General features: G+C 41.7%; 1 protein-coding gene across 1 annotated transcript in view; it reads left to right on the forward strand.

The window, feature by feature from the left end:
* The first annotated feature begins 15,530 nt into the window (after window positions 1-15,530).
* Window positions 15,531-27,200, forward strand: part of LOC120319540 (vomeronasal type-2 receptor 26-like) — a 32,276-nt gene continuing 20,606 nt past the window's right edge. Inside the window, exon 1 of the mRNA XM_039368485.1 lies at window positions 15,531-16,190. Coding sequence (XP_039224419.1) covers window positions 15,531-16,190 — 660 coding nt within the window. The remainder of the gene's footprint in view (window positions 16,191-27,200) is intronic.

Here is a 27,200-nt window from a genome sequence, read left to right on the forward strand (position 1 = left end):
GGGCAGATTGCACGATCCGGATGCGGGCTTTGTCGCTGGGGATGTCCTGCCCATATTCCTCCATGTAGCTGAGGACTTGGGTTAGGAAAAACCCCAAGCGTGTTGGCTCCCCTTTGAATTTCACCTCCAACGGTGGACGTCTTGGAATGGATCGGTGCCTCCATTGTGGGTGGTAGTGTCTTCCGTCCAGATTTCCATCTGTGGTCCGGTAGGGGGTGGGAGCTCCTGGATCAGTAAATGTCCCTGGGGTTGCAGGTTCCACGTCCCCCTCGGTGTCTCTCCCTTTGTGGCTCCAGGAACTGGGGCGGGCGTAGGGCTCAGGAATCTCCTCTCCTAGGGAGCTGAGAGTTCTCTTCATCAGGTCAATAGCTCTCTCTAGGATCCAGTCTGAGTACGGCATACAGCTTCCTCCCTCTTCACTTGCGTGCAGGGATTTCTCCATCTCCTGCTTCCATTCTGGTTGCTTGGTTCCCCGTCTCAGGGTCACTTTTCTTGATTCCTTTCCCCACTCGCTTTTCTTTCCAACGCCCATCGACCAGCGAGGCTTGTGGTCCTGTGTCTCCACCACTTCTTCTTCTGAGAAATCTGGCCTCTCGGATCCCAACATCTGGCAAGGTTCCAACTGGGTCAGCGGCTCTCTTTCCAGGGAGTTTTCTCCCTCTCTTGCTTCGTTGTCTGACATGGTAAATTTTTGCAAAATCCCCCGGCAAGGGTCTACCTTCCAGGTGGATTAATTTTGCAAGTCCTGTCTAATGTAAGGACCCACCCCACTTTGCATCTTAAGAAGACAGAACTCTTGGAATAGCTCTTCCAACAGGAATCCTTTATTAAGAGAAAATGGTTGCAGGCATGCTAGACAGGACTTGGGGTTCAAGCTCTCCCATTCAAGGTTTTAAGGGGTTCCCCAGTAGTCCCACCCAATCAACCCCCCTTCCAGTGATAGTTTCAAGTATCACAATTCCATCCCCTTTCTTCTTCCGTCTGGATGGAGACTTCAGATAACTACATGAAAGGCAATTACTCTTCTTTGATATGTTAAAGCTTAGAGGCCACAATAAACACACATTCAGTCCTTTGAAGTGTGCTGAAGGAAGTGAGGGCCATAAAGCCCCTTTGCTCTCCCCCTTTTCTCCCTCTTATGGCAGAATCCAGAGAAGGCAGAATTGGGAGTTCCTATGTTTGATAATTAAAGATGAAATATAATTGGATTCTGACATCCAAATCCTCATCCCTCCATCACCGTGCTTGGCGGTTGGTGTGGCATGTTGGTGCTGATAGGCTGTGTGTGGTTTTTGCCAGATGTGGCTTTATGTGTTATGCCCAAACGTTTCCACTTTGGTCTCTTCTGTCCAAAGGAGAATGTTCCAGAAGTCTTGCAATTTGTTCAGGTGCCACTTGGCAAACCTCAGCTGGGCTGTCATGTCTTTTTTCGAGAGAAGAGGCTTTCTCTTGGCAGCCCTTCCAAAAAAATCCTGCTTGCTCAGCCTTTTTCTAATTCTGCTGTCATGAATATTTAACACGCTCCCTGAGGCCTGTAGAGTCTGAGGTGGAACTCTTGATTTTTTTGCAGTATCTCTGAGCATTGGGTGAACTTGCTGGGAAGTTCACTCCTGGGCAGATTGGGAACTGCCTTGAATGTTTTCCACTTGTGAATAATCTTCTTCACTGTAGAATGATGGACTTTAAATTGTTTTGAAATGGCCTTGGAACCTTTTCCAGATTGATAGGCAGCAACAACTGCTTCTCCAAGATCATTGCTGATGTCTTTACTTTTTGGCATTGTGTTAACACACAACTCAATGCTGGAGACTGGAAAACTCCTGAAACTTTGGCTTTTATGGAGGCAGTCACACTTGCTTATGGTCAATTGATCAAGGTCACTTGATCAGCAGCACCAGGCTATCTCTTAGTCTCTTGATACCTATGGAAGCTGTCAGGGTGTGCTTCATCTTCCACACACGGCTTCTCTGTTTTGCCTTTCTTTTTGTAAAATAAATGATGACATGGTGTAATATGTCATATGTTGTTGTTCATCTGAGGTTGTATTTAGTTTTAAGAACTGCTTAAGACCAGATGCTTTCTGTAAGGACCCACCCCACTTTGCATCTTAAGAAGACAGAACTCTTGGAATAATTCTTCCAACAGGCATCCTTTATTAAGAGAAAATGCTTGCAGGCGTTCTAGACAGGACTTGGGGTCCAAGCTCTCCCATTCAAGGTTTTAAGGGGTTCCCCACTAGTCCCACCCAATCACCCCCCACTTCCAGCGACAGTTTCAGGCATCACAATCCCACCCCCTTTTCCTTTCTGCCAGCTGGATGGAGACTTCAAAGAAAACCACATGAAAGGTAACAGCTCCATTCTTATGGTTAGCTCTTTTGGCAATACACACAATCAGCTGCTTTGAAGTGTACCGAAGGAAGTGAAGGCCATAAAGCCCCTTTGTTCACCCCTTCCCTTCACCGTATAGCAGAATCCATAGAAGGCAGAAATGGGGTTTTTTATAATTGATAACTAGAGATGAAATATAATTAATATAATTGGATTCTGACATCCTGCCCCTCAAAAATACGACAGATCCACCTGAAAGAAAACAAAACAGGTATAAAAGTTAGTCAGGCTTGTTAGGGTATTCTGTGTGAAACTTCTTCAATAGCTATGGGGCTCTGACATGACGTTTATGGACACACTCATTTTGTGAGGGAGGGAGGTGTTTCCAGGCAACTAGGTACTGAGTCGCTCCATGATATCTCCTAGAGTCAAGGATTTCCTTTATTTCGAAGTGTTGTTCGCCCTCCACGATGATTGGAGGTGGTGGGGGGGGGGATTTTTGGCCATAGAGGTGACTGACGCTCTCTTTTCAGCAAGCTGCAATGAAAAATTGGATGTATTTGCCTGAGATTTTTGGGTAATTCTAATTCTACTGTTACTCGGTTTATGATTCTTTTAATTGGAAAAGGTCCTATATATTTTGGTCCAAGTTTTTTACAGGGCTGTAGGGACTTTAGGTATTTTGTAGATAAATACACCATTTCTCCTATAATGAATGGTGTAGGCTCAACCCTTTTTTTATCGGCTTGTGCTTTGTATGCCTGCCTAGCTTCATCTAGTGCTTTTCTAACTATTGGCCAGGTGTTTTGTAGTTTTTCCATCCATTCTTTCAGTGATGGGATTGTTGGTTCATTTGGGGTTAACTCTGGCATGGGGTTGAAACTTTGACCGTTGGCTATTTGAAAAGGAGTGTAACCTGTGCTGGAGTGGACTGCATTATTGTAGGCAACTTCTGCAAAAGGGAGTAAGTCCGCCCACTCGGTCTGCTGGAAAATAAGAAAACATCTTAAATATTGCTTAAGTACGGAGTTAATTTTTTCAGCCCCCCCATTTGATTGTGGATGATGGCTAGTTGTCAGTCCCTAAGTGGTTCCTAAGAGGGATAAAAATTCCTTCCAAAATGCAGACATAAATTGCACCCCCCTGTCAGAGATGATGCGTTGGGGTGCCCCATGCAATCTGTAAATGTGCTGGATGAAACATTTTGCTAAGGCTTTTGCGGTGGGAATCTTTTGGCAAGGGATAAAATGCACCTGTTTGGAAAACAAGTCCGTGACCGTCCAGGCAACAGTATTCCCATTGCTTTCTGGCAATTCCACTATAAAATCCATGGCTATTTTCCTCCAGGGGGCTGAGGGATTTGCCACTGGTTGTAATAGTACTGGCGATTTCCCTTGCAACCTCTTGCAGACGCACATGTTGGGCAGCTGGCAACATAATTTTCTATGTCCTTTTTTATGGATGGCCACCAAAATTGCCGTTTAATTAAGTGTAAAGTTTTTACAAATCCAAAATGCCCTGCTGATTTTGTGTCATGGCAAAGCTGCATGAAAGTGACTCGTTGGGTTGTTGGTATATATAACTTTTCCCCTACCCAAGACAACCCGTCTCTCATTGTGCACACATGTTTGTTTTTCTGGAACCATTCATCTGTTTCCAAACTTTTTCTGAATTCAATTCCAGTTTGGCTGTCCAGTTGTGGTTTTAATTTAGCTTGGGTTCTTGTGGTTACTGGTGCTGCCAGCTGTGACTCTGCCATTATTGGTTTAGAGTCTGTGGTTCATTCGCTGTTATATTGGGGCATGCGAGATAGAGCATCTGCCAGGAAGTTCTTTCTCCCTGGTAAATGTTTGAGCTTAAATTGGAACTGGTGAAAATGCTGGGACCAGCGGGCTTCTTTGGGATTGAGTTTCCTGGGTGTTTTCAGGGCTTCCAAATTTTTGTGATCAGTCCACACCTGGAAGGGGATTTTGTTGTCTTCCAGGAACTGTCGCCACATGAGTAATGCCCAACGTATCCCGTATGCCTCCTTCTCCCATACGGGCCAGCGCTGTTCTGTTTCCGTGAGTTTCTTGGATGTATATGCACAGGGTTGCAATACTCCATCATCATTTTCTTGTAATAGCACAGCCCCCACTGCCACATCACTTGCATGTGCCTGTATTACGAAGGGCTTGTCCATGTCTGGGTGTCCATATACTGGTTTGGCAGAAAAAAGTCTCTTTAGTCACTCAAACGCTGCTTGGCTCTCCATTGTCCATGTTAGTGGCTGGCTAGGTTTTACTGAGAATGTTCCCTTTGTTTTTAGTAAGTTAGTGAGGGGCAAGGCTATCTGTGCAAATGAGGGGATGAATTGGCGGTAAAAGTTTGCAAAGCCCAGGAAACTTTGTAGTTGCTTTCTTGTGCGGGGTGGTGCCCAATCTAATACTGCTCTGACCTTTTCTGGGTCCATTTCAATGTACTGGGGGGATATGCGATAACCTAGGTAGTCTATCCTTTCCTGGTGGAATTCGCATTTTGAGAGTTTGGCATATAGGTGGGCGGCTCGCAGCTTCTTTAAAACCGCTCTGACAAGGTTGACGTGTTCCTCTTTTGTTTTGGTGAAGATAAGAATGTCGTCCAAGTAAACCAGGACCCCCTTAAACAGGTGCTCCCTTAGAACGTCATTGATTAATTGCATAAAGACTGCAAGGCCCCCTTGTAATCCAAATGGCAAGACTTTGAATTAATAGCATCACATGGGGCAGTTAAATGCAGTCTTCCATTCGTCCTCTTCCTTAATTCTCACGTGATAGTAAGCTTCCCTTAGGTCTAGTTTAGAAAAAAAATTCCCTTTTGAGAGGTGTGACAGCATGTCTTTCATGAGGGGCAGAGGGTATAGGTTGCTTTCACTGATTGTATTCAGGGCCCTATAATCCACGCATAAACGTAAGGAGCCATCCTTCTTCTCTCTAAAAAGGACTGGGGCAGCCACTTTAGGCTTGGCTGGCTCAATGAAACCTCTCTTTAGGTTTTTTTTATGAATCTTTCCATTTCCTCCTTCTCCTTTGGGATCATGGAGTATAATCTGGGCTTTGGGAGTTTTGCCTCAGGCTTGAATTCAATGGCACAATCTGTGGGGGGGGAGCTGATTCGCCCTCTCCTCACTGAAAACTTCAGCAAGGTCTCTGTATTCCTCTGGTATTTCTGTTAGTCCCTTTTCCTCTCCCATGGATACTTTTTCTATTCTTAATTCTGGTAGCCCCCCTTGGGGTTTTAAGTCCATAGGGACCCCCTTCGGGAATTTGATTTCTGTCGTCCTCCAATTTACCCAGGGGTTCCATTTTTTCAACCATTCCATCCCTAGAATCTTTGGGCATTCCATCCTTGGGGTCACCACAAACGTTAAGTCCTCTTCATGGTTGCCCAGGGAGAGGTGTATTGGCAGAGTGGCTAGGGTAGCTGGCACCCCCCCTGCTATGGATCCATCTAGCTGGCCAAATGAGATTGGTTGTTCCAGTCTCCTGGATGGGATGCCCAGATTCCCCACTAGTGTTGGGCTAATGAGGCAGCGGGTGCAGCCAGAGTCTATTAAGGCTTTCACCTTCACAGCTTCGGGCATGGGGGGGATTAATATAGTCACTGTTTTGAAGATGGGTGTGATGCATCCACTTACCAGGGGTTCGCCCTCCGAGCTGTCATCTGAGGCATCCACCGGCCCTGTGGTGTAAGCTAGAGTTCTTTCCCCTTGGTGAGCAGAGGTGGGGGTTTCTGCAATTTCCATCATTCTCATGGCAGATTCTTTTGGCTTAGCTGAATACTCTCTGGGTTTGTTGATTGGGGATCTGTCTGGGTTGTGCTGTGGGGCCTTTGAGCGGCATTCTACAGCTCGATGCCCTTCTCTTCTGCACTTGAAACACCCCATTTGCTTCTTGGCTGTATCCGATGATTTCACCGGTTGGTATGTCAGCTCAGGCGGGGGGCGGCTCCATTGTTTTCTTCGGCGGTGCCTCTTCAATATGTCGATCTCTGCTTCCTCTGCCAAGACGTACCATTCCTCAAGTCGATGTGGGTCCCCTCGGGGCAGGCAAGCATCATATAGATCATAGTTTAGTCCGTCTTTGAAATGGCCAAGGAGGATGTCTTCTGGCCAATTCAGTTTGCTGGCAATGGCCCGGAATTCTTGTGTATACTCGGCCACTGGGCGTTTGCCTTGCCTCATCGTTGTTATTCTTTCACGGGCTTTGCGATCAGCCAGGGGGTCTTCAAATTGTCTTCTCAAAGAGGACATGAAACGGTTGAAGTTACTGAGTTCTGGGGCATTGGAGTCATGCAAGTTCACTACCCAATCCGCAGCTGGTCCATCCAGGGCAGATTGCACGATCCGGATGCGGGCTTTGTCGCTGGGAATGTCCTGCCCATATTCCCCCATGTAGCTGAGTACTTGGGTTAGGAAAAAACCCAAGCGTGTTGGCTCCCCTTTGAATTTCACCTCCAACGGCAGACGTCTTGGAATGGATCGGTGCCTCCGTTGTGGGTGGTAGTGTCTTCCGTCCAGATTGCCATCTGTGGTCCGGTAGGGGGTGGGAGCTCCTGGATCAGTAGATGTCCCTGGGGTTGCAGGTTCCATGTCCCCCTCGGTGTCTCTCCCTTTGTGGCTCCAGGAACTGGGGCGGCCGTAGGGCTCAGTATTCTCCTCTCCTAGGGAGCTGTGAGTTCTCTTCATCAGGTCAATAGCTTTCTGTAGGATCCAGTCTGAGTACGGTACCCAGCTTCCTCCCTCTTCACTTGCGTGCAGGGATTTCTCCATCTCCTGCTTCCATTCTGGTTGCTTGGTCCCCTGTCTCAGGGTCACCTTTCTTGATTCCTTTCTCCACTCACTTTTCTTTCCAACGTTCATCGACCAGCGAGGCTTGTGGTCCTGTGTCTCCACCACTTCTTCTCCCAAGGAATCTGACCTCTCAGATCCCAACATCTGGCAAGGTTCCAACTGGGTCAGCGGCTCTCTTTCCAGGGAGTTTTCCCCCTCTCTTTCTCCATTGTCTGACATGGTAAATTTTTTGCAAAATCCCCCGGCAAGGGTCTCCCTTCCAGGTGGATTAATTTTGCAAGTCCTGTCTAATGTAAGGACCCACCCCACTTTGCATCTTAAGAAGACAGAACTCTTGGAATAATTCTTCCAACAGGAATCCTTTATTAAGAGAAAATGGTTGCAGGCATGCTAGACAGGACTTGGGGTTCAAGCTCTCCCATTCAAGGTTTTAAGGGGTTCCCCAGTAGTCCCACCCAATCAACCCCCCTTCCAGTGATAGTTTCAAGTATCACAATTCCACCCCTTTCTTCTTTCTTCCGTCTGGATGGAGACTTCAGATAACTACATGAAAGGCAAATACTCTCCTTTGGTATGCTAACACTTCGAGGTTACAATAAACACACATTCAGCATTCAGCTCTTTGAAGTGTACTGAAGGAAGTGAGGGCCATAAAGCCCCTTTGTTCTCCCCCTTCTCTCCCTCTTATGGCAGAATCCAAAGATGGCAGAATTGGGAGTTTCTATATTTGATAATTAAAGATGAAATATAATTGGATTCTGACAGGTTAGCTCTTTTGGCAATACACACAATCAGCTGCTTTGAAGTGTACCGAAGGAAGTGAGGGCCATAAAACCCCTTTGTTCACCCCTTCCCTTCATCGTATGGCAGAATCCATAGAAAGCAGAAATGGGTTTTTTTATAATTGATAACTAGAGATGAAATATAATTAATATAATTTGATTCTGACACTTTCTGTATGTCCTGATACGTAAAACCACAGAACTCAAAGAGGGCGTTCTTTCTTTTCCACATGGCTGTAATTTTTGTTGTACAGTTAAAACTCTGGAACCTGACAGAGTCCCAAAGTTCTCTGTGTTAGAACATGCAATATTGCAAAAAAAGCCTCTTGGATTCTGCAGCTGAGAAATTATATTAGGAGCTGTGATCTCCCCGTCTCTTATATAACTAGAGAACAAGCCAAAAAATAATCAAGATAGGATAGAAAGAAATAAAAAGAAAAAAGAAAAAAATCAAAAGATTGCTTCACAAAGAATTTGGAATATTGAATGTCAACTGCATAAGAAAGAGAGAGATCACCAGATTGGCAATTAAAGTCTTTTGATTTGTTAAGTGAAGAAAATATTTTACAATCATGGTTTCAATATTTACAAATAATGGAGAGATGGAGGGTAGATAAGAAGGTGGGAATTACTTTAACAGATGAAAACTTGGTAATTCAGATTAAAGATCAGAAATTTGCTCATATCAAAAGAATTTATAACGAGTTGATAAAATTGGATTCAGAAACAGAGTTAGGAAAAGATTGTATGATCAAATGGTCTGAGAATATACAGGAACCGATCTTAATGGATTCTTGGGAGATAATTTAGGTTAGAAATGTTAAATTTACTCAAGCACAAAATTTGAGGGAAATTTTTTATAAAATGTTTTATAGATGGCATTTGGATCCTAAAAAGTTGTCTTGTATGTACCCGAACCTGCATCCTAAATGTTGGAGATGTGGTTCCTTGGATGCAACTTATTTTCATGTTTGGTGGACTTGCAAAAATATTAAAGCTTTTTGGATTATGATTTGGTGGAACATTCAAAAGGTTTTTAAAAGGAAAATTAAATTTACTCCCCAATTATTTCTTTTGGGTATTTTTGTGGATTTTGATGCTAAAGAAACTATTTTAATGTTGAATTTCATAACAGCAGCAAGATTATTGGTGGGTCAATATTGGAAGAAAGACTCTCTGCCTTCTTTAGAAGAATGGGTATTTAAGGTTTCTAACTTAGCAGAAATGGCTCAAATTTCTGCTTACTTAAAGGACCATTCACAAAAGAGATATGTTTCTGTATGGAGAAGATGAATATATTCAGAAGAAGTATGGAACAACAAAGTTTCATTTATTTGATGAATAATGGATTTTTATTAAATTATGAATTGAAGTTTGCAGAGAGTTAAGGGTTATTATGATTTTGGTTATTGTATAAGTAGTAAATTTAAGTTGACTATGTTTATTTATTTTTTCTTTTCTTTTTTTGTGTAACCCTATACTGAGCTCTGGGAAGTCGGGGGGAAAAGGGGGTGGGGGGAAGGGGGAGGGGAGAGTAGGGGTAGTATGTTCAATAGTTTGGATTTTGGTGATAGAGGATTGCTCGGGCATTTTCCCGCAGACCACATCCGATTGAGAAGAAGAGGAGAGGGATAAGTAAGTAGAAAGATGGAGGAGAGAGGGAGGGGAGGGGAGGAGGAGGTAGAAGGAAGGGGGAAGTGCAGAGATGAGAGGGGGATGCGGTCTGGGGGGAAATGGGTGAGCAATGTTGGAATTTGTGTGTTGTATTTTAACTTCTTATGTATCTGAATGTTTTTTCTTATGATTGTAATAATAAAATAATAAAAATTAAAAAAGAAAGAAAGAAAGAAAGAGATCAGAATCCTGCATCTTAGACAAACTACCTGTTGGGATACTTGTGTTAAAGCAATATATTGACTTTGCAGTTAGAATTAAACATTTACATATAATACAGCCCTTTATTGGAAAAAAACAATTCACTTCACATCTGCATATGTGGGTCTGATTGCAATAAAATGTAGGGGTGACAGAGAAATACGATTCATATTTTTTATTTTATTTATTCTTTTTTATTTCATTTGTTTCTTGTATTCAATTTTTATATACAATGTTGTTAATGCTTTGTATTTAATATTCTGTATCTTGATATGGCATAATGGCTAATCAACAATTATCTATTTAATTTGTTCATCAAAACCAAGTTGAAATTATTAAAAGCTGATATTTTGGACTTTGACCCCCAATATAACACAGCTTTCTTCATTGCTTTTTCAGATCAATTATCATAGTGCTTCAGAGACTCTGAGTGATAAAAGGAAATTCCCCTTTTTCCACCGGATGCTCCCCAAAAAAGGATTCCACTACCCAGCAGTTGTCCAACTGCTCCTCCATTTTAGATGGACCTTGGTTGGCCTCTTTGCTTCAGACATAGATAATGGAGAGCATTTCATGAGAACTTTCACTCCTATGCTTGTCAGAAATGGAATTTGTGTGGTTATATCACAACTATTCTTCACAACTGGATACACAGCAGCCCTCAGGGATGCCCTCACTAAGTGGAGACAAGTCAATGTCTTTGTTCACTTCCTGGAACGTGTTCTAATTTCGGACATAATTCTTCCTTTCCATTTGGCACTTAGGCGTTTGACAGGCCGCATTGAAGGGAAAGTCTGGATTGGTACAGGTTTTGGAAAATACACATTGAAAAAGCGCAGACTTTACAAATACATCCATAGTATTTGGAGCTTTACTTTTCTGCCAAGTGAGAGGCCAAGGGATGATGCCTTTGAACCCTACTTCTTTGTGGAAGATCCCTTTCAAGATCATTATTTCCGCTGCTCTCTTTCCAAGCACCTCTTTTCTGTCAAAGGCCGGAGAAGATGCACCCAGAAAGCCCCACTGGAGACCCAGGAAAAAAGGGACAGGGAAAGGATCAGAAATCACTACCATTATTACAGTATCATGAAGACTCTGGCCCAGGCCTTGAATGCCGCCTATTCCTCCAGATCGAGGAGGAGAAGGAAGAAGAGTGAAGAGACATTGGGGGCTCCAAGGCTGCAGCCATGGCAGGTATGGGGGTCCCGAAGTGGATCCATTAATCTCAGTTCCTTTGGAGAGGGAATCCAGAGGAGAAGGAGGGGAACCGTCTCAACCTTCTTATGCTGCAAAAGATCAACAGGTTTGGCCAATCTAATTGCTAGAGACACAATATTCTACACCGCAGGCACCATAACAGATAAATTTTGGTTTTAAACATTACTAATTTTAAAAGGGTGTATGCATTTTTAAATATATTCATGTCTTCATGGGTTTGTGATTAGCATAGTAGAATTTTACATTTGTAACTTTGAAGGACACCCTGAGACCATCTAGCCCAGTGATGGCGAACCTTTTAGAGACAGAGTGCTCAAACTGCAACCCAAAACCCACTTATGCATCATTGAGTGCCGGGTGGGTGTGGCCCATTGGGTGGGTGTGGCCCATTGGGTGGGCGTGGCCCATTGGGTGGGCATGGCTGCAGTGGTAACGGCAGACTGGGTGAGACTAAAAAGTTGAATCAATCAATTCCAACTTTGCAAGATCTTTTTTTCCCCGCGAGAAGTTGAAATTGACTGATTGAACCTTTTGGGTTTTTTGCACACGGCGGCGGAGGCCTAAAGCAAAAAGGTTTTATAAAACCCAGCTGAAGGTCTAGGACTGGGATGATGGCGCGCGTGCTCACAGGGCTCTGAGTGCCGCCTCTGGCACCCGTGTCATAGGTTCGCCAATACTGATCTAGCCCAACCCTCCTCTCTACAGGAATCCCACTTAAAGCTTCTCCCACTGATGGCTGCTCAGTCTTTGCGTCATGAGTGAAGGGGAGGCTGTGCTCATCTGCTTTAAGGGCTCAGCTCTGAAACGGCTCCTCCTCTCCGGAGCTTCTTCCTCTCCTTCAGCCGGAATCTCCTCTCTTATGGCTGTGCTCCTTTCCCCATTTCCCTCCCTCTGGAACAGCGCTGAAGAGACCTTGAGCTTCTCTGCAGCTTCCCTTGGGTGCTGGAAGAGGCTGCACAAGGCAGTGTTGGGTTTATGGCCGCAACGGAGCTCAAAATTTCTCTTGCTAAGCAAGACAGTTGTTGAGTTTTGCCCCATTTTACGACCTTTCTTGCCTTTTCTGGTAAAGTGAATCATTGCAGTTGTTAATCAAATAACACGGTTGTTAAGTGCGTCCAGCTTCCCTGTTGATTTTGCTCGTCAGAAGCCCCAAAAGGAGATCACGTGACCCTCAAACACCGTAACCATCATAAGTACATGCCAAGAATTCTGATTTTGATCACGTGACCCTGGGATGATAATGATAAAAAAATGATAATTCATTTTTTTAGTGCCCTTGTAACTTTGCACGGTCACTAAATGAACAGTTTCTCCTAATCAGCCTGAGGTTTTCTAGGCATTTATGAATAATCTCTTTTTTTTTCTATGATTCATTTTTTTGTCACCTGCTCTAGAATGTTTCCTAAATTACCAATTGCAAAAAATATATTTTATTAATATATATCTTGCCAGTATATGGTTGAGAAATTTTGCTGAACCTTTATTTTTTATTTATGAAGATAGCAGAAGCACCTGTTTTTCTAAATGAGCATATTTTGATGTTAGACAACTGCAGAAGAAAGATTCAAATGTGTAAAGGCTAAATGGGATTTTTAAAAAAGGGTTTCAGATTTTAAAATTCCTGGATGTTCCCCTTGTAGTTCCATCCTTTCCTGCAGAAGAATGAGTTTTGCAATATTTCTCATAATAAACTGTACTTGGATCAAAATGGAGATGTAGCAGCAGATCTGGGAATCCTGAGCTGGTTGATTCTCCCCAAGGAGGATCCCATCGAGCAGCAAATGGGGACTTTGGAAAGACGGAGACTTACTATCAACGAAGATGCTCTTTCACAGCTAAAGCTGCTCAACAAGGTGGGAGAAATTTTGGTGACTTCCCTCTTTTTTCCAAAGATTTAGGATCCATTTCATGTGGACTAAGGCTATTTACCAGGGTCAATGACCTTCACTAAGAATTGAACATGGGGAGTAGAAACCTTACAGTTTTCTTTCTATAGACCACTTGGGAGGCTTCAGTACTATTGACCAAGGTGTTCTTCAGCTGCTGTAACACTGAAGACTGTTTTTAGCTGATTCAGCCATGTCCAACCTGGGATGAGAAATCCTCAAGTGCTGGAGGATTTGTTGTTAATAGCCTCAAATTTGCTTGTTTCTTGTCCTCAAATAGCAAAGTGGGAGGGAATTCTGATGAACAGTCCCTGAATTGAGATTTGGACTGAATGGGATGAAATTGAATCATGACTGGATGGAGCTCCTGGTGGCCCCATTGGGAGAGAAGCTTCATCTTGTCCTGCTTAGGGAGAGGCCATTGGGAAATGGCTCCCTGAAAGGGCAGGTCCATGATCTGATCAAAGTTAGCCATATCTGTCTTTCACCCAGTTGGGGGGAGCAATTGGGCTTCTGCCCCCAGGAAGGAGGTCCAAGACTTTCACTTCACATAATCCCTTGAACCAGAAATCTGAAACACTGAAACACAACTTTGATTCAAAGAAAAGATCTTCCTGACATCGGGAGAGAGATTTTGACAGGAAAGGCTACTTAGATTTGGCCTTTGGCTATTAAGAGGGCTCTTCATCTGAAAATTCCTTGAATAGCATTGATTATCCTGAGTCTTAGCTTCCTTCAGTCCCTCTGGACAAAAAGGTCTCCCAATTAAACTAATAGTAAATGTGGGTCTGCCTTTCCATGCCAGTTGGAGTCTCCTAATTTCAGTTCTTTGACACAAAGGACCTTTTCTTGGATAACTGGAGGGGCCTAGGAAATATCTCCTTCTGACACAGGACTCACACTCAGGTCCCATCTGTGCAGCCAAAGATTTAATCTTTTTCAGGGACACGTTCTCATGATCTCACCTCAATCTCACTAGAGTTCTAGATTCTATGCAGAAACCTTTAGTCTTAATAAAGGAGAATATTTGTAGTTCAGGGTTGACATGAGGGGTCCTTTGTACTCTCTGAGCTTGCTTGTTTGCTTACAGATGTTTCATTACCCAAACTAGGGAACATCATCAGTGCTAGCTGACCAGTATGGATGATGTTCCCTAGTTTGGGTAATGAAACATCTGTAAGCAAACAAGCAAGCTCAGAGAGCACCAAGGAGCCCTCACTTTTAACCTTATTTCAGCAGCATGGCAGCCATATGAATTGAATAAATAAAAATGCAAATCAAGAAAGAACATCTGCTTTAAAGTTGACAGCTTTGACAGTTGACATGAGGCATTTTTCCTTTATGTCTTAACTGGGAGACTCTTTTGAATGAGTGTCAAAGGGGAGCAGTTTTGCAAGGCTTTGTGTAATCCAGAAGAAACCTTTCCAGATCCTACTGGTCAGAAGTTTCTTTCTTAATCACATTTTATTCTACTTAAATAAATCTAATAAAATATCAACTTAATAAATCTTTGACAACAATTTTATTCAAAAATTTAATACGAGTAGATCATCATAGCCATGGATATATGAAGAGTGGAGGAATGCCTTTTAATACAATCATTAGGAGGAACAGATTATTTGTCACTTAATGCTTAATTCTTTTCTCAATTCCCTCCCTCCAAATTTTATTAAGTAGAAAAAGACTTTATTGCAATGTATTATGCCAGAAGCAAAAGGAAGGAACTAAGGAAAGAATCTGCCAGGGTCCCATCTCCTACACTTGTTTGGAAGAAGTCAGAGATTTCATGTTCACCTAAGTCAAGCCCAGAATCTACTTGTCTAATGTCCATTTCTCCTCTCCTTTTCCATGGATAGTGTGTCCTAACCTATTTTCTTGGCATTCCTATTTTTTCTGTTTAGTCTCTGCCTCAGTCCAAATGTGTGGAAAATTGTCATCCTGGATTTGTTAAGCAGGTGCGAGAAGGAGAGCCAGTTTGCTGCTATGACTGTGTTCCTTGTCCGGAGGGGACCATCTCCACTCGGGAAAGTAGGTGACACCAGAAGAAAGATCAGGCTTTGTGGAACTGGATTTATCCACAGCATTTTGAGGGAAGTGCAAATAAAAACATGCTTTGAAGCTCAACTCTTTTTTGTTTATTCAAAGTGAATTAGAAATCCTCCAATTTCAGATACTGTAGCTACATAGGTATTAGAAAATTATATTATCAGTTTTTTTTCTGGTGGAATGGTTAAGTAACACATCTTGGAAAATGTTCCTGGAATATTTCTCAAAAAAAAAAAAAAAGGTATTTCTGTACTGTACAGTACTGCAGGCCACTTTAGCTGACTGTGTTCAACAGGTCAGCGGTTCAAATCTCACCGGCTCAAGGCTGACTCAGCCTTCCATCCTTCCGAGGTAGGTAAAATGAGGACCCAGATTGTTGGGGGCAATGTAAATATATACATACGTTGCTTACTGGTGTACACCGCTTAGAGAGTGCTTGCACTTAAAGCGGTATATAAGTCTCATAAATAAATAAATAAATAAATAAATAATGTAAAAAAACAGAATATTAAAGAAATACTGGTTTTTGACTTTCTCAGATACAGAAAAGTGCACCAAGTGTCCGGATGATAAATATTCAAATATGGACAGAGTCCAATGTATCTCCAAAGTGATAACCTTCCTGTCTTATGAAGAACATCTGGGCATCATCCTGGTCTCTTTTGCCCTACTCTTCTTCCTAACCACAGGCCTTGTCTTAATCATCTTCATTCAATACTTAGAAACTCCCCTTGTCAAAGCCAATAACCGGGACCTCTCTTACATTCTCCTGGTCTCCCTCCTGCTTTGCTTCTTGTCTCCTTTTCTCTTCTTTGGTCAACCAAGGAAAGCCACCTGCCTTCTCCGACAAACGGTGTTCAGCATCATCTTCTCAGTTGCCGTTTCTTCTCTCTTGGCCAAAACCATCACAGTGGTGCTGGCTTTCCGGGCCACAAAACCAGGAAACCAAGTGAAGAGATGGTTGGGGAAGAGTTTGGCCAACTCCATCATCTTTTCTTGTTCTACAGTCCAAATTATCATCTGCTCCATCTGGCTGGGAGTTTCTCCCCCATTTCCTGACTCTGACCTCTATTCCCAGCCTGGAGAGATCATCCTGCAATGCAACGAAGAGGCTGTTGTCATGTTCTATGTCACCCTCAGCTACATGGGCTTCCTGGCTGCCATCTGCTTCACAGTGGCTTTCCTGTCCAGGAATCTTCCTGGGGCCTTCAACGAAGCCAAGCTGATCACCTTCAGCATGCTGGTCTTCTGCAGTGTCTGGGTGACTTTTCTGCCCACCTACCTGAGCACCAAAGGGAAATACATGGTGGCTGTGCAGATCTTCTCCATCCTGGCCTCCAGTGCTGGTCTGCTGGTCTGCATCTTCATCCCCAAGTGCTACATTATCCTTCTGAGGCCACACCTAAACACAAAGGAGCACCTTACAGCTAGAATAAATGTAAAAATATGAGGTATAACATGTGATGTTGGAAGAATTCTAAAATCCCTTTTACTTGAAAGGAGATATTCTTTCCATTTAGATAGTATTCAGGAGTCAAAGAAAATCATATCTATGTGTTTCAAGATGGGAAAATGTTGAACGACTGGAATTCTTGTAGCTCCCTTCCTTTTCATCTCAATAAATCTTGCTAAAGAGAACTCTGTGAAAGTCATTCAGAGGAATTTGCTACTGAATGAGACACCTTATAAAAAATAATGTGGGCACTTTTTCCTACTGACAGCAGCTAAAAGTGTCTGTGTGAGAGAGAGCAAGTAGAAAAAGAGGTCAGAAGGAAGTTGGGGAACCAAGCACCAACCAGGTTGCCTGGTCTTCTCCATGAGAATCCCCAAATGATGTAAAATGCCATGTTGGACCAGCGTTCAGCTGGTGAGGCAAATCTTCATCCTTCTTATAGAGTTCTTCCTTGATTTTCCTTTGCAAAAAGTGCTCAGCAGAACAGCTGTCTGGGATTTCAGCTTGGGATTGTTTTTATTTTGGTGTGTTCCTAAAAGGAATTTCCTCTGTATTTATTTTCCTTTTCATCAACCAGAGAAATAACATAGCAGTTTTCAGGCCCTTTAATTTTCCACTCTGCAATTTGTACGGAAAGCATTTCTCTGCTCCTCTTCCAAACTGTGGAAGGTTGGACAAGGTTGGACAAGAGGTGCAGGGAAAGAGGACCCTGAGACTTTCCCCAGGAGGAGACTGAAGGGATCCTGTCTGAAGGCAGCCGCATCATTGACTGAGTAGTCTGGACTGAAGCAGGAGCGTTCAATGCTGTGTATTCATCCAGTCCAAGAAGGAGGCGCATAAGGGTGGGAAAATCTAGGTTTGCAGGAAGAGGCACCCATGGAAGCCATTCTATTTTCCGGCCACACAGATTGCTGATGAATCGGTAATTAATCTGAGGTTTCAGAATAGCTTCTAATTGCTGATCAAATCCCTTTGCAAATTCCGTTTTAAGCAGCTAAGAAAAGCTTTGATGGATCAGACCAAGATCAGTCTAAGATTCTCAGTGACCACACAGAGATGCCTCTGGTTTGCCCACAAGCAGAAGGCAAAGATTTGTGTTTCCACACAATTTCACTTTCCTCCATGACATCACACAATATTGGACACTCAGCCATCTCACTATCTAGGAATCCCTTATTCTGGTATCCCACATTAATCTGAGACTGTTTTTCCAAGTTTCACACCCCTAATCAAAAAGGACTAAGGCAGGACTGGAACTCAAGAGCCTCCCGGTGATTGTCCCAAAGTCACTCAGGAAGTTTTCATGCCTGAGGATTAGAACTCAGAGCCAGCTGACTTTCATGCATAAGGCAGGACTAGAACTCAGTCCCCTGATGATTGGCTCCAAGTCCCACCTTTATTTTGAAAGTGGGATTAAAACTTCAGTGATTGGCTAAAGTCCCTCAGCTGGCTTTGATTCCCTCCTGCATTCTCCCCAGGCACTCATGTCCCCCAACACAAAAGGCTCCTTCTGACTTCCAGTTCCGGTTTGCGGTGACTCTGGTCGTGTCTGGAGATTCGTCTCCATACCGGCCGGGTTTTCTTCACCAGTAGACCCCTTAGCAGGCTGAAAATCTCCCTGGAGGGGCAACCACCGAGGAGGAGGCTTGTTGGTGACTGCAGGAGGGTGGCAGCTTTTCTCATGGCTCCAGCTATCTCCTTAGGGCCGCCAGAGCAAAGATCATCCTGCAAGAGGGCCGATTACTCTGCTGCACCAGCCAAAAGTCACAGCTACATCTAAGCATGATAGACTCACCGCGGATGATCCGGGTGAGACCCCTTTTGCTCCTCTCTTCACCCTATTCTGTTTTTTTTTTTTTTGCCTGTAAAAGCTTTGTTGGAATTATTTCCCTGTCTTGAAAAAGCAGCTTTTGTATGCGTGGGAAAAAAGGCGCTGAACAAAAGGATAGAACAAAATTTTTTAAAGGCTACACTTTACTCTCATTTACTTTGGGGTACAGAAAAACTCTTTTCTAAGAGCTGTACTATTATTTTACACTGGAAGATTATTTCTTTTTCCACCTTTTCCTTTAAAAGTTAGAAAAAAGGAAAAAATTGTGTCTGGAAAAGATTTTTTAATCCACTGAGGACATCTAATGGTGAAATGTTGTTGGAATATTCATGAACAGGAAGAGTCATATGGTAACTCAGTCAGCCAATGTGAGGAAAGTGCTACTGAGTCTGTGCAAAAAGAGTATTGAGTTAGGAGCTGGATTTCCAGTCTCATGTCTGTCTCTGGTCTGTCTCTGTAAGAAGTCTTCAATTAAGCTATGTTGCTGTAAAGAAGAATGGTATTGTAAATATTTTTATATAAATATAAAGTTATTTGAATCAACTAAATGCAGTCAACTGTGAGAGCTTCTGATTTATTTTTCACCAATAGAGAAATTAAAATTCTCTAACAGATTATGGGCCCAGAGCTTACTAAGGACTGCATTGTAATTTAAAGCTGGAAGAAACTGCCTGTGTTTAGAAAGTATAAGAACAAGGCAGAATTAGCAGAATGGCTGAAATGGAATTTAAGGAAAGCTGTGTGCCTCGTTTGGGCCAGAAGAATTACATTGTGTGGGCTGCAAAAATGGAATGTTTGCTGAAAGCTAAAGAGCAGTGGTATATTATAGAAAATCCATCACAAGTGTTTCTGGCAGCAGATCAGAAAAGCCATGATCAAGCTATGGCTTATCTTATCTTGAATTTAGATGATGATCAATTTCTAAATGTTGCAAATTTAAAGACTGCAAAGGAGATTTGGTTGAAATTGAGAGCTGTGCACGTGAATGTTTCTGCATGCAATATAGTGCAATTGTCAAGAAAACTTTACAGGGCCTTTTTGCAACCAGGTGGAACAGCATTTAAATAAAATGCAAAGTTTATTTTTGGACTTAGAACAACGTGGGATTAAATTCCCTGAGTCCCAGAAGATTTTATTGGTGTTGAACAGTTTAGATAAAACCTGGGACACAGTTTCTGCAATATTTGAGTGCAAAGAAGAACAAGACTTAAATTTTGAGGCTTAAAGGCATGTTTGCTTAATGAAGAGGAAAAACGCCATTTTAGAAGCAGCCACGAGGAGGAGAACTTCCTGAGGAGGGGGTCCAGACTGCAAGTCTCCAGAGGAGAAGAAACAAGCAGATCAGACCCGGACCAAATTGCAACAAAGGAGAGATTTTGCAAGCAGAGAGCAAGCAGAGAGCGGGAAAAAACTTGCTACATTTGTGGAAAAAAGAAACATTTGCAAAGGAACTGTTTGCAAAGGAACAATTTGCAGAACAAGACATTTGTGCAAAGAAAAAGGACTGTTTTGCAAAAGGAACATTTTGGTGTTGCTGTAAGGACCCACCCCACTTTGCATCTTAAGAAGACAGAAGTCTTGGAATAATTCTTCCAACAGGAATCCTTTATTAAGAAGAAGTGGTTGCAGGCATGCTAGACAGGACTTGGGGTCCAAGCTCTCCCATTCAAGGTTTTTAGGGGTTCCCCAGCAGTCCCACCCAATCACCCCCCCTTCCAGTGATAGTTTCAGGCATCACAATTCCACCCCCTTGCTCCTTTCTTTCGTCTGTATGGAGACTTCAGATAACTACATGAAAGGTAATTAGCTCTCTTTTGTCATGGTAAGGTTCTTTGATGCTATTTACATTCAAAGTCTCTCTTTGATGTTGCAATAAACACATTCAGCTCCTTAGAAGTCTACTGAAGGAAGTGAGGGCCATAAAGCCCCTTTGTTCTCCCCCTTCTCTCCCTCTTATGGCAGAATCCAGAGAAGGCAGAATTGGGAGTTTCTATATTTGACAATTAATGATGAAATATAATTGGATTCTGACAGTTGCAAAAGTTTGCTATAGCAACAACAGAGACAAGTGGCTAATTGATAGTGGGGCAAGTCAAACAATTGTTAATGACTCTGAATTATTTTGCAGGTTTGAATTATTTTGCACAAGAAGCTGTGGCTTTGGCAAATGGCCAGAAAGCAAAAGTCATTGGAAGAGGCGATGTAAAAATTCCATATTTGGAATCAAAGTTTACCAATGTGCTTTGTGTACCTGAGATGGAACATAATTTGTTAAGTGTGTCTAATTTAGACAAACAAGGTTTTGAGGTCATTTTTGTAAATGGGAAAGTGTCTCATCAAAAGGAATGGGAATATTTGTGCAGAAGGCATAAAGGAAGATAATCTATATGTATTGCAGGGACAAAAGGTTCAATGTTCCCATATATTTAAGAATGTTGCAGAGCATGATTCGTGTTCATCTTCTGCATAGAAGACTTGGCCATGCAAGCTTTAAGGTTTTGCAGCAAATGCAAGATTTTGCAGAAGAGCTAAATTTGAAGGGATGCAAAACATATTTGGACTCTGCAGTATGCAAAGCATCGAAGTCAAAGGCATTCCCAGTTAGTAAATATAGCACAAGACAAACAAAAAGAGTTCTAGAGCTGGTTTATGCAGATCTGGTGGGACCTATGCAAGTCAGTTTGGGAGGAGCAAAATATGCACTGGTAATTGTTGATGATTATAGCAGCTATTCGTTTTGCTACTTGCTTAGAGCAAAGACAGAGGTGCTACAACAATTCAAACAGTGGGTAAGTTTTGTAGAGAGAAGGTACAGACAACAAGTGTGTCAGTTGCAAACTGACAGAGGTACTGAATTTATGTCAACTAAATTCCAAAAATGGTTGGGGCAGTTGGGGATAAGACACAGACGTACAAATCCTTACACAGCAGCAGAGAATAGTGTAGCTGAAAGAAGGAATGGTGTTTTGCAAACAATGAAAGATTCATTATTGGAGGATTCTGGTTTGAGCAGGTCATATTGGGGAGAAGCCATATTGACTGCTAATTATATAGTTAACAGGCTGTGGAGTTCCTCCATTAATAATACTCCATGTGCCATTCTATATGGGAGAAAGCCATCACTGGCACATTAGAGAATTTTTGGAAGTATTGCATGGGTACATATTCCAAAAGCAATCAGAAGAAAGGGACAGCAAAAGGCAAGAAAGCTCAGGTTTGTGGGCTATGAGCCAGGGTCAAAAGGATATTGCTTTAGCGATGGAAGTAAAAGAATTATAATTTCAAGGTCTGCTAATTTTGCAGAACAAAATTGGGACAGAATTAATGCAAATTCTGGGTATGTCTCACTTAATGACGGTGATCTGTTTAGTGACAATAATTCATCTAATGATAAAAAAATTGATTATTGAAGATGTCAATGTTCAGGGAGGAGAGGCTGAACAAGACATGAAACCAGAAAGAATTGAGACACAGGAGCAGTTAATACCACATAGGTCAGAGCGATGTAATAAAGGAATTCCGCCTGACAGGTATTCTGCCAGCAAGGTAAAGGTTTGCAATGTGTGGTATGAGCCAAGAAGTTATAAAGAAATGTTGGCATTACCAAAAGCTGAACAAGAAAGATGGAAGGAGGCCATGGATAAAGAGATGAAATCCATGGGAAACCATGAAGTATTTAAATCAGTGACTTTGCCACAGGGAACCAAAGCTGTGGGTTGTAAGTGGGTATATAAGAAAAAGGTATTGCCAAATAATGATGTACAGTATAAGGCCAGGTTAGTGGCACAAGGTTTTTCACAATTAAAGAATGTGCACTATGATGAAGTATTTGTGCCAACTGTGAAAAGTGAGAGTATAAGATGAGCACTGGCGTTGGCAGCAGCATATAAGCATAAAATCTGGCACTTTGATATCACAACTGCATTCCTCAATGCTGAGTTAGAGGAAGAAATTTATATGATCCAAGCACCAGGATATGAAATTGCAAAACCTAACATGGTATATAAATTAAACAAGGCTATTTATGTGCTGAAGCAGTCAGCCAGAAACTGGAATATCTGTTTAGATACTGCTTTAAAGGATCTTGGATTTAAAAGTTGCAAAGCTGATAATTGTATATATACTGGACAGTTACAAGGAGGGAATGGTCTACTGTTATCATTTGTGGATGATCTTTGCTTCATCGCAAAGGATGCATCACAAGTCAAAGAATTTGCTGATAAATTAGGAAAGAAATTTGAATTAAAGAATTTGGGAGAAATAAAAAATTATCTTGGTGTAGAGATACAGAAAAATGAAAAAGGTGGTTATATTCTCAGTCAAAGGAGAAAAATTGAGCAGTTATTGGAGAAATATAATATGAAGATTGCAATACTGCTCCCACACCCATGAGTGCGGATTTTTATAATAGTTTAAGTGCGGACAAAGGTGAAACCTGTGATCAAGAGATATATCATTCAGCAATAGGGAGTTTGTTATATCTATCACAGTGGTCCAGACCAGACATAGTTTGTGCAGTAAGCATTTTGAGTCGTTTTACTGCTGCACCTACAAAGTTACATTGGATGGGTGTAAAAAGAGTTCTCAGATATTTAAAGAGAACTATAAATTTGGGTCTTCAAATACAGATTACTGAGGAATTGAAATTAAAGTGTTATGTCGATAGTGACTATGCAAATGACATAAACACAAGGAAATCAAATTCTGACTAAACCACTGGGTAATGTTCACTATGGAAAATGTGTTAATGATGACTAAACCACTGGGTAATGTTCACTATGGAGAATGTGTTAAGTCAATAGGTCTGATGTCTCTTCCTGTCATGAAGGGAGGAGTGTTGGAATATTCATGAACAGGAAGAGTCATGTGGTAACTCAGTCAGCCAATGTGAGGAAAGTGCTACTGAGTCTGTGCAAAAAGAGTATTGAGTTAGGAGCTGGATTTCCAGTCTCATGTCTGTCTCTGGTCTGTCTCTGTAAGAAGTCTTCAATTAAGCTGTTGCTGTAAAGAAGAATGGTATTGTAAATATTTTTATATAAATAAAAAGTTATTTGAATCAGCTAAATGCAGTCAACTGTGAGAGGTTCTGATTTATTTTACACCAATAGAGAAATTAAAATTCTCTAACAGATTATGGGCCCAGAGCTTACTAAGGACTGCATTGTAATTTAAAGCTGGAAGAAACTGCCTGTGTTTAGAAAGTATAAGAACAAGGCAGAATTAGCAGAATGGCTGAAATGGAATTTAAGGAAAGCTGTGTGCCTCGTTTGGGCCAGAAGAATTACATTGTGTGGGCTGCAAAAATGGAATGTTTGCTGAAAGCTAAAGAGCTGTGGTATATTGTTGAAAATCCACCACAAGTGTTTCTGGCAGCAGATATCTATGGCTTATCTTATCTTGAATTTAGATGATGATCAATTTCTAAATGTTGCAAATTTAAAGACTGCAAAGGAGATTTGGTTGAAATTGAGAGCTGTGCACGTGAATGTTTCTGCATGCAATATAGTGCAATTGTCAAGAAAACTTTACAGGGCCTTTTTGCAACCAGGTGGAACAGCATTTAAATAAAATGCAAAGTTTATTTTTGGACTTAGAACAACGTGGGATTAAATTCCCTGAGTCCCAGAAGATTTTATTGGTGTTGAACAGTTTAGATAAAACCTGGGACACAGTTTCTGCAATATTTGAGTGCAAAGAAGAACAAGACTTAAATTTTGAGGCTTAAAGGCATGTTTGCTTAATGAAGAGGAAAAACGCCATTTTAGAAGCAGCCACGAGGAGGAGAACTTCCTGAGGAGGGGGTCCAGACTGCAAGTCTCCAGAGGAGAAGAAACAAGCAGATCAGACCCGGACCAAATTGCAACAAAGGAGAGATTTTGCAAGCAGAGAGCAAGCAGAGAGCGGGAAAAAACTTGCTACATTTGTGGAAAAAAGAAACATTTGCAAAGGAACTGTTTGCAAAGGAACAATTTGCAGAACAAGACATTTGTGCAAAGAAAAAGGACTGTTTTGCAAAAGGAACATTTTGGTGTTGCTGTAAGGACCCACCCCACTTTGCATCTTAAGAAGACAGAAGTCTTGGAATAATTCTTCCAACAGGAATCCTTTATTAAGAAGAAGTGGTTGCAGGCATGCTAGACAGGACTTGGGGTCCAAGCTCTCCCATTCAAGGTTTTAAGGGGTTCCCCAGCAGTCCCACCCAATCACCCCCCCTTCCAGTGATAGTTTCAGGCATCACAATTCCACCCCCTTGCTCCTTTCTTTCGTCTGTATGGAGACTTCAGATAACTACATGAAAGGTAATTAGCTCTCTTTTGTCATGGTAAGGTTCTTTGATGCTATTTACATTCAAAGTCTCTCTTTGATGTTGCAATAAACACATTCAGCTCCTTAGAAGTCTACTGAAGGAAGTGAGGGCCATAAAGCCCCTTTGTTCTCCCCCTTCTCTCCCTCTTATGGCAGAATCCAGAGAAGGCAGAATTGGGAGTTTCTATATTTGACAATTAATGATGAAATATAATTGGATTCTGACAGTTGCAAAAGTTTGCTATAGCAACAACAGAGACAAGTGGCTAATTGATAGTGGGGCAAGTCAAACAATTGTTAATGACTCTGAATTATTTTGCAGGTTTGTTCCAGTAGCACAAGAAGCTGTGGCTTTGGCAAATGGCCAGAAAGCAAAAGTCATTGGAAGAGGCGATGTAAAAATTCCATATTTGGAATCAAAGTTTACCAATGTGCTTTGTGTACCTGAGATGGAACATAATTTGTTAAGTGTGTCTAATTTAGACAAACAAGGTTTTGAGGTCATTTTTGTAAATGGGAAAGTGTCTCATCAAAAGGAATGGGAATATTTGTGCAGAAGGCATAAAGGAAGATAATCTATATGTATTGCAGGGACAAAAGGTTCAATGTTCCCATATATTTAAGAATGTTGCAGAGCATGATTCGTGTTCATCTTCTGCATAGAAGACTTGGCCATGCAAGCTTTAAGGTTTTGCAGCAAATGCAAGATTTTGCAGAAGAGCTAAATTTGAAGGGATGCAAAACATATTTGGACTCTGCAGTATGCAAAGCATCGAAGTCAAAGGCATTCCCAGTTAGTAAATATAGCACAAGACAAACAAAAAGAGTTCTAGAGCTGGTTTATGCAGATCTGGTGGGACCTATGCAAGTCAGTTTGGGAGGAGCAAAATATGCACTGGTAATTGTTGATGATTATAGCAGCTATTCGTTTTGCTACTTGCTTAGAGCAAAGACAGAGGTGCTACAACAATTCAAACAGTGGGTAAGTTTTGTAGAGAGAAGGTACAGACAACAAGTGTGTCAGTTGCAAACTGACAGAGGTACTGAATTTATGTCAACTAAATTCCAACAATGGTTGGGGCAGTTGGGGATAAGACACAGACGTACAAATCCTTACACAGCAGCAGAGAATGGTGTAGCTGAAAGAAGGAATGGTGTTTTGCAAACAATGAAAGATTCATTATTGGAGGATTCTGGTTTGAGCAGGTCATATTGGGGAGAAGCCATATTGACTGCTAATTATATAGTTAACAGGCTGTGGAGTTCCTCCATTAATAATACTCCATATGCCATTCTATATGGGAGAAAGCCATCACTGGCACATTTGAGAATTTTTGGAAGTATTGCATGGGTACATATTCCAAAAGCAATCAGAAGAAAGGGACAGCAAAAGGCAAGAAAGCTCAGGTTTGTGGGCTATGAGCCAGGGTCAAAAGGATATTGCTTTAGCGATGGAAGTAAAAGAATTATAATTTCAAGGTCTGCTAATTTTGCAGAACAAAATTGGGACAGAATTAATGCAAATTCTGGGTATGTCTCACTTAATGACGGTGATCTGTTTAGTGACAATAACTCATCTAATGATAAAAAATTGATTATTGAAGATGTCAATGTTCAGGGAGGAGAGGCTGAACAAGACATGAAACCAGAAAGAATTGAGACACAGGAGCAGTTAATACCACATAGGTCAGAGCGATGTAATAAAGGAATTCCGCCTGACAGGTATTCTGCCAGCAAGGTAAAGGTTTGCAATGTGTGGTATGAGCCAAGAAGTTATAAAGAGGTGTTGGCATTACCAAAAGCTGAACAAGAAAGATGGAAGGAGGCCATGGATAAAGAGATGAAATCCATGGGAGACCATGAAGTATTTAAATCAGTGACTTTGCCACAGGGAACCAAAGCTGTGGGTTGTAAGTGGGTATATAAGAAAAAGGTATTGCCAAATAATGATGTACAGTATAAGGCCAGGTTAGTGGCACAAGGTTTTTCACAATTAAAGAATGTGCACTATGATGAAGTATTTGTGCCAACTGTGAAAAGTGAGAGTATAAGATTAGCACTGGTGTTGGCAGCAGCATATAAGCATAAAATCTGGCACTTTGATATCACAACTGCATTCCTCAATGCTGAGTTAGAGGAAGAAATTTATATGATCCAAGCACCAGGATATGAAATTGCAAAACCTAACATGGTATATAAATTAAACAAGGCTATTTATGGGCTGAAGCAGTCAGCCAGAAACTGGAATATCTGTTTAGATACTGCTTTAAAGGATCTTGGATTTAAAAGTTGCAAAGCTGATAATTGTATATATACTGGACAGTTACAAGGAGGGAATTGTCTACTGTTATCATTTGTGGATGATCTTTGCTTCATCGCAAAGGATGCATCACAAGTCAAAGAATTTGCTGATAAATTAGGAAAGAAATTTGAATTAAAGAATTTGGGAGAAATAAAAAATTATCTTGGTGTAGAGATACAGAAAAATGAAAAAGGTGGTTATATTCTCAGTCAAAGGAGAAAAATTGAGCAGTTATTGGAGAAATATAATATGAAGAATTGCAATACTGCTCCCACACCCATGAGTGCGGATTTTTATAATAGTTTAAGTGCGGACAAAGGTGAAACCTGTGATCAAGAGATATATCATTCAGCAATAGGGA

The sequence above is a fragment of the Crotalus tigris genome, unplaced genomic scaffold, assembly GCF_016545835.1.
Source record: "Crotalus tigris isolate CLP2741 ecotype Arizona unplaced genomic scaffold, ASM1654583v1 scf7180000020806.364445, whole genome shotgun sequence".
Taxonomy (NCBI): domain Eukaryota; kingdom Metazoa; phylum Chordata; class Lepidosauria; order Squamata; family Viperidae; genus Crotalus; species Crotalus tigris.